Source organism: Dermochelys coriacea, chromosome 6 (assembly GCF_009764565.3).
Source record: "Dermochelys coriacea isolate rDerCor1 chromosome 6, rDerCor1.pri.v4, whole genome shotgun sequence".
NCBI lineage: Eukaryota > Metazoa > Chordata > Testudines > Dermochelyidae > Dermochelys > Dermochelys coriacea.
This window is the reverse complement of record NC_050073.1, coordinates 104,979,615-104,991,940: the sequence shown is the minus strand read 5'-3', so window position 1 is coordinate 104,991,940 and position 12,326 is coordinate 104,979,615. Positions and strand designations below refer to the sequence as shown.

The window sequence follows — 12,326 nt, the reverse complement described above, 5'->3', positions numbered from 1 at the left end:
CGCCGCAGGAACACTGCCACCCCTTTCTGACTGCCGCTCCAAGCACCTGCTTGACATGCTGGTGCCTGGAGCCAGCCCTTTGTATATCAGTGTGACAGAGGGCCTGGGCCTCTGTCCATAATTCACAGTTCACTGACAACAGAAAAAACATAATTGGGGGAGTATTTAAGTATTTATGTACCCTGCCCATAAGTGGGTACAACCAGCCAAAGTCATCTGTGAAAGGTGGTATGTGAACTAGGTCGGTAAGCCTTTGAAAGGCAACTACCAGTCATTGTTAAGTGTTTCCTCTTCTTCAGTGGATATCTCCTGGAAGGTGGAGATTAAAGCTGTTGACAAACCCTATTTTGTGTGTGTGTGCGTGCGTGTGTGTGTGTGTGTTCAGCAAACTATTTGGGAAAATTCAGGAGGGGATTTAATAAGCATGTGTGAGGGGGACAAGAAAGGAGTTGCTATCTAGATACTAAGTGCAATGATGACAAAGGGACCAAAGTGGTCAGAGAGGGAGGGGATTGCTTTCAAGAGATGTAAGCTATTTTGTTTTCTTCTCCCCCCATCCCTTCTGTAACTAAGCTGAGAACACCTAGTCTAGTGTCACTTCTGAGAAGAGTAAATCTAGATATGCGACGCAAACATTTTATTTTGTTTTAATTCCATTTTCTCTATATTTAATAACCCTTTTAAATTATAGATTACTATGGTATGTTTCATACAGATGACCCCAAAAGAAAAGAGAACACAGACATCTCTAAGGAAAGGTGCCGATGAATAAAGAATTTATGGAACTTATACCCCTCTCTCAGTGTCTCATAGACTCATAGATCTTAAGGTCACAAGGGCAGAGGCATCCCTTGGGTAGGGGGCGACTTGGGGCTTTGGGGGCACCCAATGCTTCAATAAAATCGGGGCTGTCCTAATATTTAGCCCTTCGTCCCGTGTCCCGACCGATGTACAATCGGACACCATATGTCCTGATATTCAGGTGAGGAGGCGGTCAGGGAGGTAAGGCGGGCAGGTGGGGTGAGGAGGTGAACAGGGAAGCAAGCGACAGGCGGGCAGGTGGGAGGGGGCTGAGGAGGCAGGCGGGTGGGCGGTGAGGAGGAGAACGGCGGTCGGGTGGATGGGGGTGTGTGTGCCGGATGGAGGGCAAGGATCCTAGCAGGGAGGCAAGCAGAGGGCAGGCGGGTGAGGAGTGAGCGGCAGGTGGGCAGGCGAATGGCAAGGAGGAGAGCGGCAGTTGAGCAGCCAGGCTGGGGAGCGCGCCAGACCGAAAGCAAGGAGACTAGCGGGGAGGCGAGTGGTGGACAGGCAGATGAGGAGGCGAGTGTCAGGCAGGCGCCTGGTAAGGAGGAGAACGGCGGGCGGGCAGGCATGGCGGGGGGTGAGGAGGCAGGCGGGCGGGGGTGAGGAGGTGAGTGGCTGCCAGGCAGAGAGGCAGGGGGGTATGCCAGATGGACGACGAGGAGACTAGCCGGGAGGCGAGTGGCAGGCAGGCAGGTGAGGAGGCGAGCAGCAGGCAGGTGGACGGATGGCGAGGAGGAGAGCGGCAGTCGGGCAGACAGGCGGGAGGGCACGCCGGACGGACAGCGAGGAGACTAGCAGGGAGGTGAGTGGTGGGCAGGCAGGTGAGGAGGCGAGTGTCAGGCGGGCAGGAGGACAGAGCGAGGACGAGAGCGGCGGGCGGGTGGGTAGGCAGGGCAGGGGGTGAGGAGACGAGCAGCGGCAGGGTGGGCAAGCTGGGCAGCTGGTGAGGAGACTAGCAAGGAGGTTGATTTGTCCTGGGCCCCGCACTCCCCTAGGGACGGCTCTGCAGAAGGGATCATCCTAATCATCTAGTCTGACCTCCTACACATCGCAGGCCACAGAACCACATCCAGGTACTCCTGTAATAGGCCCATAACCTCTGGCTGAGTTACTGAAGGGCTGAAATCCTGATTTAAAGACTTCAAGTTACAGAGAATCCACCATTTACTCTAGTTCAAACCAGCAAGTGACGCGTGCCCCACATGGCAGAGGAAGACAAAAAAACTCCAGGGTCTCTGCCAATTTAATCTGGGAAAAAATTCCTCTCCAATCACAAATATGGCCATCAGTTATATTATGTGGGTGACAGGTTTCAGAGTAGCAGCCGTGTTAGTCTGTATTCGCAAAAAGAAAAGGAGTACTTGTGGCACCTTAGAGACTAACAAATTTATTTGAGCATAAGCTTTTGTGAGCTACAGCTCACTTCATCGGATGCATTTGGTGGAAAATACAGAGGGGAGATTGATATACACACACAGAGAACATGAAACAATGGGTTTATCATACACACTGTAAGGAGAGTGATCACTTAAGATAAGCCATCACCAGCAGCAGGGGGGGGGGGAAAGGAGGAAAACCTTTCATGGTGACAAGCAAGGTAGGCTATTTTCAGCAGTTAACAAGAATATCTGAGGAACAGTGGGGGGTGGGGTGGGGAGGAGAAATAACATGGGGAAATAGTTTTACTTTGTGTAATGACTCATCCATTCCCAGTCTCTATTCAAGCCTAAGTTAATTGTATCCAGTTTGCAAATTAATTCCAATTCAGCAGTCTCTCGTTGGAGTCTGTTTTTGAAGTTTTTTTGTTGAAGGATAGCCACTCTCAGGTCTGTAATCAAGTGACCTGAGAGATTGAAGTGTTCTCCAACTGGTTTTTGAATGTTATAATTCTTGACGTCTAATTTCTGTCCATTTATTCTTTTACGTAGAGACTGTCCAGTTTGACCAATGTACATGGCAGAGGGGCATTGCTGGCACATGATGGCATATATCACATTGGTAGATGCGCAGGTGAACGAGCCTCTGATAGTGTGGCTGATGTGATTAGGCGCCACACCTGGGTAAGAATTCTCTGTAGTAACTCAGAGCCTTCCACATCTAATGTCCCATCTCCGGTCATGGGAGATATTTGCTAATAATAGTCGTGGATGGGCCATATGCGACTGTAGGCAACCTCATCATCCCATCCCCCCCCATAAATTTATCAAGTTCAGTCTTAAAACAAGTTGGGATTTTTGCCCCCACTACTGCCCTTGGAAGGCTATTCCAGAACTTCACTTCTTCAATGGTTAGAAATCTTCACCTAATTTCATGCTTAAACTTATTGATAGATAGTTTATTACCATTTGTTCTTGTGTCAACACTGCCCCTTCATGTAAATAACTCCTTTTGCTCTTGAGTGTTTAACCCTCTCACATACATACAGAGAGAAATCTCCCCTCAAACTTCATTGTTAGGCTAAACTAGTCAAGCTTCTTAAGCCTCCTCTCATAAGGTAGGTTTTCTATTCCTTCTATCATCCTAGTAGCTCTTCTCTGCACCTGTTCCAGGTTGAATTAATCTATTTTAGACATGGGAGACAAGAACTGCACGCAGTATTCCAGATGAGGTCTCACCAGTGCCTTGTATGGACAGGATTAGTCGATCTTCACTGCGCTGTGCCAAGATTGTTGGTAAACCATTTGTATGGCAAAGCCACTATGGAGTTAAGGAAAGTAGGGAAAGGAAGGAGTGCAAAATGGCAATATTTACTGAAACTGCTTCCACAGAAAGCTAATCTTTTATGCAGAACATGTTGTGATCAATGGAACCATCAGCTCTTAGTTGAATCTGATAACCTACGGTAGCAATGGATCTGAGTGGTAAATCTGTTCACTATTGGTTAAGGCATCATCACAGTGCCACCAAGCGGATCCAGGTTGGTTGAATCCTTCTTTTTAGTCTGGAATTTCTATTCCTTATACTTAGCTTTCGGATCCAGTAATTTACATTGTGAAGCAATCAGACCCATGGGGTATCTCTTGGCTCTTGTCACAGAGTCTTTTCTGATCTCCAGTTCCTTAGATGTAATCAGATCAGAGGGATCCAGAAACTCTCTCTCTCATGGACTGGCTTTGGACAAAGATAATGACATTGACGAGGACTCTGCTTTTAGATTTTGAATTCTTTCTTGGAGCTGAAGATCTCTTAATTCTTAGTGGTGATGTAGACAATTTTTGTATAGTGTTAGGTTTCTTTGCTCTCAATGTATTAGGGGCTGATGCCCGTCTATGGAATCTTTCAGATCTTTGTGAATGTTTGGATCTGGTAAGCTGTGCTGCCAATGCCTCCTGGAGCAGTATCACCTGCAGTCCCTTTCTAGAGCCCTGAGTAAACATAGAACCATAAGAGCAATCAAATGGAGAATGAACCTCCCCTAGGCACACAAGACATTCAGTGTATGTGTAGATGTTGGTGGTACTGAGGGCCAGGAAACAGATCTCTTGAAGCCAGGTTTCTTGATCTTTGGAGACGCCATCCCATAGCCAAAGAAAACTTGACTAAAACTAACTATAAATGTTATCCTTAACAATTAATGATTAAAAACTATCTAATCTATGCTAAAACCTTTAACTAATGATCTAATCTAGGCACTAAGGACAGATCTGGGGAAAGCCTGGAATGGTCCCTAACCAGTCAACTGGTCATGGTTGGAAAGAACTTCATAAAGAACAGCAGCGCTATGTCATTGTATGATTCTCATTAACATTAATGTTTTTATGATCACAACATCCTGTGAGGTAGAGTAGTATTATTATCCTCCCCATTTTACAGATGGGGATGGAGACACAGAGAGATCATGGTTTGGCCAAAACCACACACAAACCCTGAGACAAAGGCAAGAAATGAACCTAGCTCTCCTGACTGCCATTCCAGTGACTTAGCCAGAAGATTACCCTCCCAAGACCATCCTAGATGTGTAAACAACTCAGCAATTTGTCTTCCCCAGGGATGCTGCATTGGAAAGCCACGGCAGCACCATCAGAAGAAGAGAGAGTTTCTATGCCATGGTGTAAAGGCATTGGGCTTCCCTTCATCCCAAGCCCTCTGTAAAGCACCTGCACATAAACTTCTTCTTTCTATCCAGGCTCCTGGAAAACCTGTTCTCCAAAGCCCCACTCAACCCCTCGTGTTCCTGCAAAGCCTCACTTAGTCTGCCTGATTCCCTTACACATCATACTACCTAAAGCCCCATCTCTCTCTCACAAAGCCCAACCTAGACCTGCTTCATCATGGATACATGTAGAGCACTATCAGCAAATGTAAGTAGCAGAAGGACCTGAGCTATTCTGTCACCTAAACTTTGTGTAGCTCAAAACTGTAAATACTGAATAAGAAGAATAAATTTTTGTTTGTTTAATTTTAAAAATGGCCTATGTCCAAGAGGTTATTACCATGTGTGTACACAGAGTTTATGAGCTACGTGATTATTTATCTGGAAGGAATCAAAGAAATAAGGAAAATAGGACAACATTTCCATGATTCCTCTGCAAAAATTACTAAATATTTCCCTAAAATAAATATAGAAACTTCAATTGTACTATAAAGAGTTTTGTGCCAAACCTGGAAACTAAAATCAGATTTTAAAGTATGAAACAGAGATTGTAGTCCTGCTTTACATGCAAATCTCAACACAACCTTGACTATGGAGACATTACCAAATGCCTCCATGAATATGAACAGTCACTTTAAAAATCTCCTAACATATCAGCAGAGGGAAGACATAATTCCTAGACACCCTAGACAAGTGACTGCATTCTCCAAAGAAAAAAATCACGAGCAGTAACATGAAGGAGTCCAACAACATACTGGAAATAAGGATTAATAACTCTAAGCTTTTTTTGGCATTACTGTATGTAACTCAAAATTTTCACATTGCTCATAGCTTGGAATACAATAAGGCAAACAAAATGTGTAATCTCGACTTGAAAAAGTGTTTACATGACGGAGTACTTTAAACCTATCCTCTGTTCAATACAGACGAGACATCTCATGTCTGATTGCTGTCTCGTTAGAAAATCCAACCTTTCAATAGTTGCTTATTTAAAATTAGTAACTTCATTATTAGGGCAGTCAGTGTGGGGAAGAGGGAAACATTAAAAATATCACATACTTCTCGTTGTTCTTTTTACCACTAGAAGAACTGCTGGTGGATCCAGTGCGATTGCGGCTGCCTTTGGAATCTCCATAGCTTTCCCTTCGACCTCCTGGGGATACACGTTCAGCTGAGCTGGTTCTTTTGACAGTACTAACAAAAAAGGGAGTAAATTATATAGCAGTACATATAAAAGAGTATTTTATTACAAAAGGATTTTGATAAACTATATCTCAGAAAGTTTAATTGCACTTTTATTTCTAAGAGTATTAACATACCTATTTAACAAATTATTTTCTAGAACAGATAATGATTTAGGTTATTAAGAACTGAACTGCAGCAGTCAGACTATTTTGCTGGGTATCTACTGCAATGGAGATTAACATGACTGCCTTTTTGCTTATTTTTCAATCTACAAGAGGTGCTATACTAGCATCACTGATGCCAGTTGGAATATCCGCTGCTCAGGTATATGCAATACATAGACTTCTGAAGCAGAATATCAGAGAGGTCACACTTACAATTTTTGTACATCAGTCCAAACTACCTAAATTTAGAGAATGGAGTGATAGATTTAAAAAGAAAGTATAATATTTGACATTCCTAGCCATATTACACATAATTCTCAAAGTAGGTCAAATTTTGAGCACTAATAAGCTGACCATGTCTCTTCATATCCATTCAGTCTTTAATTCAGTATTAACTACCCTATGCTGTACTTTCAACCCAGTTTTAATATACTCAAAGGTGATGAGTAAACTGAGACTTCTTAAATATTTCTGCAGTTTCAGTCATTATCTTGTCAAAATGTGACACTCCTACTTACATTTATGAAAAAAAACATAGATCCTAAAAAGATCATTTCCCCTTTTCCTCTGCGAGGGAATTCTCAGAGGGCTAATCTCCCCTTCCAACCTTCCTTCCTCCGAACGTCTCTACCAGGAGGGTTTTGCAACACTCTTTAGTGTGCCCTCAGCATCCAGCTCTCTTTAGTTAGACATAAGACTCAACCATAAACAGTTTTAGTAACTAGCGAAACAGATGGCCACTTAAGACTTTATATTTAAAGGGGGAGAGGGATTACTGTGGTCACTTCACCAACTTGCCAGACCTAAACCATTATTATTTAGCTGCTAAGTTGCTACCTAACCAAGCACTACTCAGAAAGGATGTCTCCATTTTAAATTGTAAATGGTCAGAAACATCAGATGCATCCTGGAAAGCTTTATGTCAGCTACCATATTCTCTCTTTTGGAGCACCTGATGGTGGTACAAATTGTTTTGGATGCATTCTGATACAAAACCCAACCAAAATGTAAATTATTAAGTTGAAATAAGAATATTCTTTTGGGTGATGAAATAACACAGAGAATATGTGGGTTGCTAAACTGCATAGGTAGCTGGGAAAAATAAATTGACAACAAGGAAGTGATGGTAGTAAAGGATCAGATCTTGCTTTCACTTCAGAAATCAGTACATTTTAGGCTGTCCCTGGGTGAAAGGGATAAAGGACATAATGAAAACATTTTAATTTATAATGTAGTCTATTTTAATGTTTCTCCAATTAAAAACTAAGGCTCTGATCCTGAAAACATTTACTCTTATGAGTGCCTTTACTTGCATGAATTGCCCATTGAACTCCATCACACCAGTGCATAAAATTAAGCCTATGTTTGTAGGATCAGGGCCTATATTTTGTATTATGTTCACTAGCTATGGAACGAAAAGGTAACATCGCTTAATGGCACTAAATTATGCCTTTAAAGATGCAACTTGATGCACATATGTTAGATAATTTGTAAGTTACAGAGCACATTTTAATCTCACTTTAAATGTCAAAAATTTAGCAACAAATATTAAATAACTTCACTACTGTCCACAACACAAAATGCTGTCTTCTTTCTGGAGAAAAGTTCATTTTAAAAGTATATTAACATAGAAGGACAAAACAATTTTCTTAAATAAAAATATTTTACAATTCATGTTTTACCATTAATGTTTTGCCTTTAAATATATGAATAATTTCAATTTCACTTGTAAAGTTCTTAAGCTCAGCCTTAAAACAAAAAATTACAAGGACAAGAGAATTGAAATTAAGAATGCTTTCTTTTTAACTAAAGCATTGTCTTCAGTTAAAAAATGTGTGGCAACTTGAGAAGTTTGAACCTTATTCTCAGAAAAGTTCCATATAAAACTGGTGGCTAAGTATGACACTGCTATTGACTAGTACTACTTCATCAATAATGACACAGTATGTTAGACACTGATACTAACACATGCATGCTAATACATCCCTTGTGCATCCTTAATTATGATTATGTGCCAAATTCTAACCTCAATTACACCTCTAAATAGAAAATAAGGGAAAACCACAAGAAAAATAAGAGAGAACGCTCTTTTTTAAAGGATATTTCAGGGAAACACCATTTCCTTTAGCATATCATGTATTTTTCTCTCTCAAGTGGATATTTCTACTGCCTCAAATATACAATGCAATTATCATAACCTTCAATTTAATGTTTAAAATATTACTTAACAGTTTTAATACATTTAAATACATTTTAAAATAAGGGATGAGTGGTAACCAAAAAGGATAAATCAATGAAATAAAGGATGGTCCCTTAAAATAAGGGACCAGTGGTCACCCTACCTATGAAACCTCTATTATTTTATAGGACCCAAGAAAGAGCTAGACATTTCACAGAAGAACATGGTCACTGAATTTACAATTTAGATTTTAGCCTTGACATAATGAGCAATAGTGACAGGCAGTAGGGAAGTGATGAGGCAAGAAAAGATAAGGGTTATGGCAACACCATCATACTGTTAAATCAATTTAAGCATGCACATATTTCGGTATGTCTAATACCATATTTTTATATAATTAAAAACTAAGATGCTACCGTGAACACTATTGACATGCTTATTCTGGACACAGCAGACATACTGATACTTCAACTGGAATTTAAATGAGAAGCATAAGGATCACAGAAACTAGAACACTGATTTATAGGGGTGTCAAGAATAACTGAGTCCAGAATTTGGCCTTCATAATTAATCTTAAGGAAAGGTAGTTTTTAATGGTGCAACACCAGGACAAAATGTTTGATTTACAATACTTAGGAAACAAGTTGCAATAAGCAAATATGTTTGAAGGAATTTGCATTATGAAAAATTATCACTATAATGGAGATAATGTTAGCACAAAAAGTAGAGTTAATTACTTTACAAAAGTTCTGGTCCACTTAAATATACTGGTTATGAGTATACGTTGCAAAATTTATTTCTGAAAATACTGAAGGTTGTAACAGTTACTACAATTATGTATTATGATAGAAACACCATCACTAAAATAACCCCCCTGCACAGACTGAGCTATGACAGCAGGGAAAACCTACTGAACTATGACACTACAATACTACTAAGAATCCCTCACCTTACAGTAGTTTTTTTCAGTTTGCATGCATTGAGAAGACTCACAGACCTGTTTAATCCATGACTGAGAGGTGCATAAACAAAGCAGAATAAAAGTGAATACAACAAGTGTGGAAGCAAGACACATTTAAAACAAACTTACAATTAAAGACACACACAACTGCACATTCAAGATATGAAATTACATGCAAGAGTAAAGTACTGTGGATTTTATTGGCTCCTCAGTCAGATATGTGGTCAGTTCAAAATACATATTTACAGTCCAACAATACATCTATGTATTACAAGAATGTTTAGCAACACTCTATATATACTGACCATCTCCGGAGCTTCAAAAAGCAGCCTAAGTTCTCTTAAAAATCAGAGGATATCATCAACAAAATGGATAATATCAAGCTAGAGAACAAGACACTATTACTACAAGGATAAGCATAAGAATATAAATTGTCACACATATATACACACATACAATGCAGTCGTGCAGTAACGGTATAAATATTTATGATGGTTGCATTGATCAGTGATAAACAAGGCAATGAAAACCTATGGCAGTAAAGCCTTTACAGCATATTATCTTATATAAAACTATTTTACAGATATTTGAGAGGGTTGAAAAACACTGAAGTAATTTTTGGTATCTTTATACAAGGAAAACAAGATATTGCATATTTACCATAAATAATACCAATACCCCAGGGGTCTGTAGTGGGAACAGCCCTACTCAACATATTCATAAATAATCTGGAAAAGGGGGTAAACAGTAAGGAGGAAAAATTTTCAGATGATACAAAACTACTCAAGATAGTTAAATCCCTGGCAGACTGTGAAGAGTTACAAAAAAGGATCTCACAAAACTCAGTGACTGGGCAACAAAATGGCAGGTGAAATTCAGCGTTGATAAATGCAAAGTAATGCACATTGGAAAACATAATCCCAACTATACATATAAAATGATGGGGTCTAAATTAGCTGTTACCACTCAAGAATGAGATCTTGGAGTCATTGTGGATAGTTCTCTGAAAACATCCACTCACTGTGCAGTGGCAGTCAAAAAAGCAAACAGAATGTTGGGCATCATTAGAAAACAGATAGATAATAAGACAGAAAATATCATTTTGCCTCTATATAAATCCATGGTATGCCTACATCTTGAATACTGTGTGCAGATGTGGTCGACTCATCTCAAAAAAGATATATTGGAATTGGAAAAGGTCCAGAAAAGGGCAACAAAAATTATTAGGGTATAGAACGGCTTCCATATGAGGAGAGATTAATAAAACTGAGATTTTTCAGTTTGGAAAAGAGATGACTAAGCGGGGATATGATAGAGGTCTATAAAATCATGACTGGTGAGGAGAAAGTAAATAAGGAAATATTATTTACTCCTTCCCATAATGCAAGAACTAGGGGTCACCAAATGAAATTAATAGGCAGCGGGTTTAAAACAAATAAAAGGAAGTATTTTTTCACAGAACACACAGTCAACCTGTGGAACTCCTTGCCAGAGGCTGTTATGAAGGCCAAGAGAGAACAAGATAAATTCATGGAGGATAGGTCCATTAATGGCTATTAGCCAGGATGAGCAGGGATGGTGTCCCTAGCCTCTATTTGCCAGAAGCTGGGAATGGGAGACAGGGAATGGATCATTTGATGGTTACCTGTTCTGTTCATTCCCTCTGGTGTACCTGGCACTGGCCACTGTCGGAAGACAGGATACTGGGCTAGAGGGACCTTTGGTCTGACCCAGTAAGGCCGTTCTTATGTTCTTACGTTATTAAGAAACTTCACAGGACTCAGAGGGAGAAGTCAACATCTAAATGTACTCTGAAATAGCTTTTCTATTACAAAGGTCACAGCTTTAAAATTTAATATAACACGCCTTTCCAGGACTAGAACAAGTGTTGCTCCACCCTGGCTGCAAATAGTTTTTCCCAAAAAGCATAAAGAGCCTAATTCTAGACATACACAGTCCCAAAATATTGGAACTTAAGCCCTATCCAAGGCTGATAGCAGCCCATCCTGAATCAAAGACCAGTCTAACTGGGCAGGTTAGGGGCAGAATTAGGTAACTTGGGTATTTAAAGAGTGCAAGATATTTGAAGTTGCTCAGAGGTTTGCCATATTAGAATAAGTCCGGGTGGAGATGGCTAAGTGGAGAGAGTGGAGGTGCAGTGGTCAAAAGGTTAATTAATTAATCACATATGGATTAATGGATATGTTAAACATACTATGACTGTGTGGTATATAGGTTTCAGAGTAGCAGCCGTGTTAGTCTGTATTCGCAAAAAGAAAAGGAGTACTTGTGGCACCTTAGAGACTGACAAATTTATTTGAGCATAAGCTTTCGTGAGCTACAGCTCACTGCATCCGATGAAGTGAGCTGTAGCTCATGAAAGCTTATGCTCAAATAAATTTGTTAGTCGCTAAGGTGCCACAAGTACTCCTTTTCTTTGTATGGTATATAGATATCTATATCAACAAAAGTGAAGTGTTTTGCTAACTAAAGGGGAAACCTGTGCTGTGTTAGCCTGGCTAATGGGGGTAACCTCAGAAGAAAAATCCTAGTTGGCTTACTGAAATTTCCAAAGTTTATACTAGTGTAATTCCATTGACTTTAATGAAGCTACCCTGATGTACAAACATCAGAGAAGTTTCAGAGTGGTAACCGTGTTAGTCTGTATCAGCAAAAACAACGAGGAATCCTTATGGCACCTTAGAGACTAACAAATTTATTTGGGCATAAGCTTTCGTGGGCTAGAACCCACTTCATCAGATGCATGGAGTGGAAAATACAATAGCAGGCATAAATGCCAGGCCTGCTGCATCTATATTTCCACTGGAATTTTTCTCTCACCTGCTCTCTCTCGTTCACACACTCTTTCTCTCTCTCTCTCTCTCTCTCTCTCTCTCTCTCTCTTTTTCTCCTAAATGAAACAGGAATCTAATAATATTC

The 12,326-nt window shown here is 40.3% G+C and overlaps 1 protein-coding gene across 9 annotated transcripts in view; it reads right to left on the bottom strand.

Moving 5' to 3' along the window:
- Window positions 1-12,326, bottom strand: part of EML1 (EMAP like 1) — a 210,760-nt gene that overhangs the window by 67,980 nt on the left and 130,454 nt on the right. For 5 of the 9 annotated variants that reach the window (XM_043516655.1, XM_043516650.1, XM_043516651.1 and 2 more), the window contains 2 exons: window positions 9,375-9,437; window positions 5,957-6,091 (listed from right to left, as the gene is read on the bottom strand). In XM_043516655.1, the coding sequence (XP_043372590.1) occupies window positions 5,957-6,091; window positions 9,375-9,437 (198 nt within the window). The remainder of the gene's footprint in view (window positions 1-5,956; window positions 6,092-9,374; window positions 9,438-12,326) is intronic. The other 4 variants (XM_038407289.2, XM_043516654.1, XM_038407288.2 and 1 more) reach the window with 1 other exon arrangement.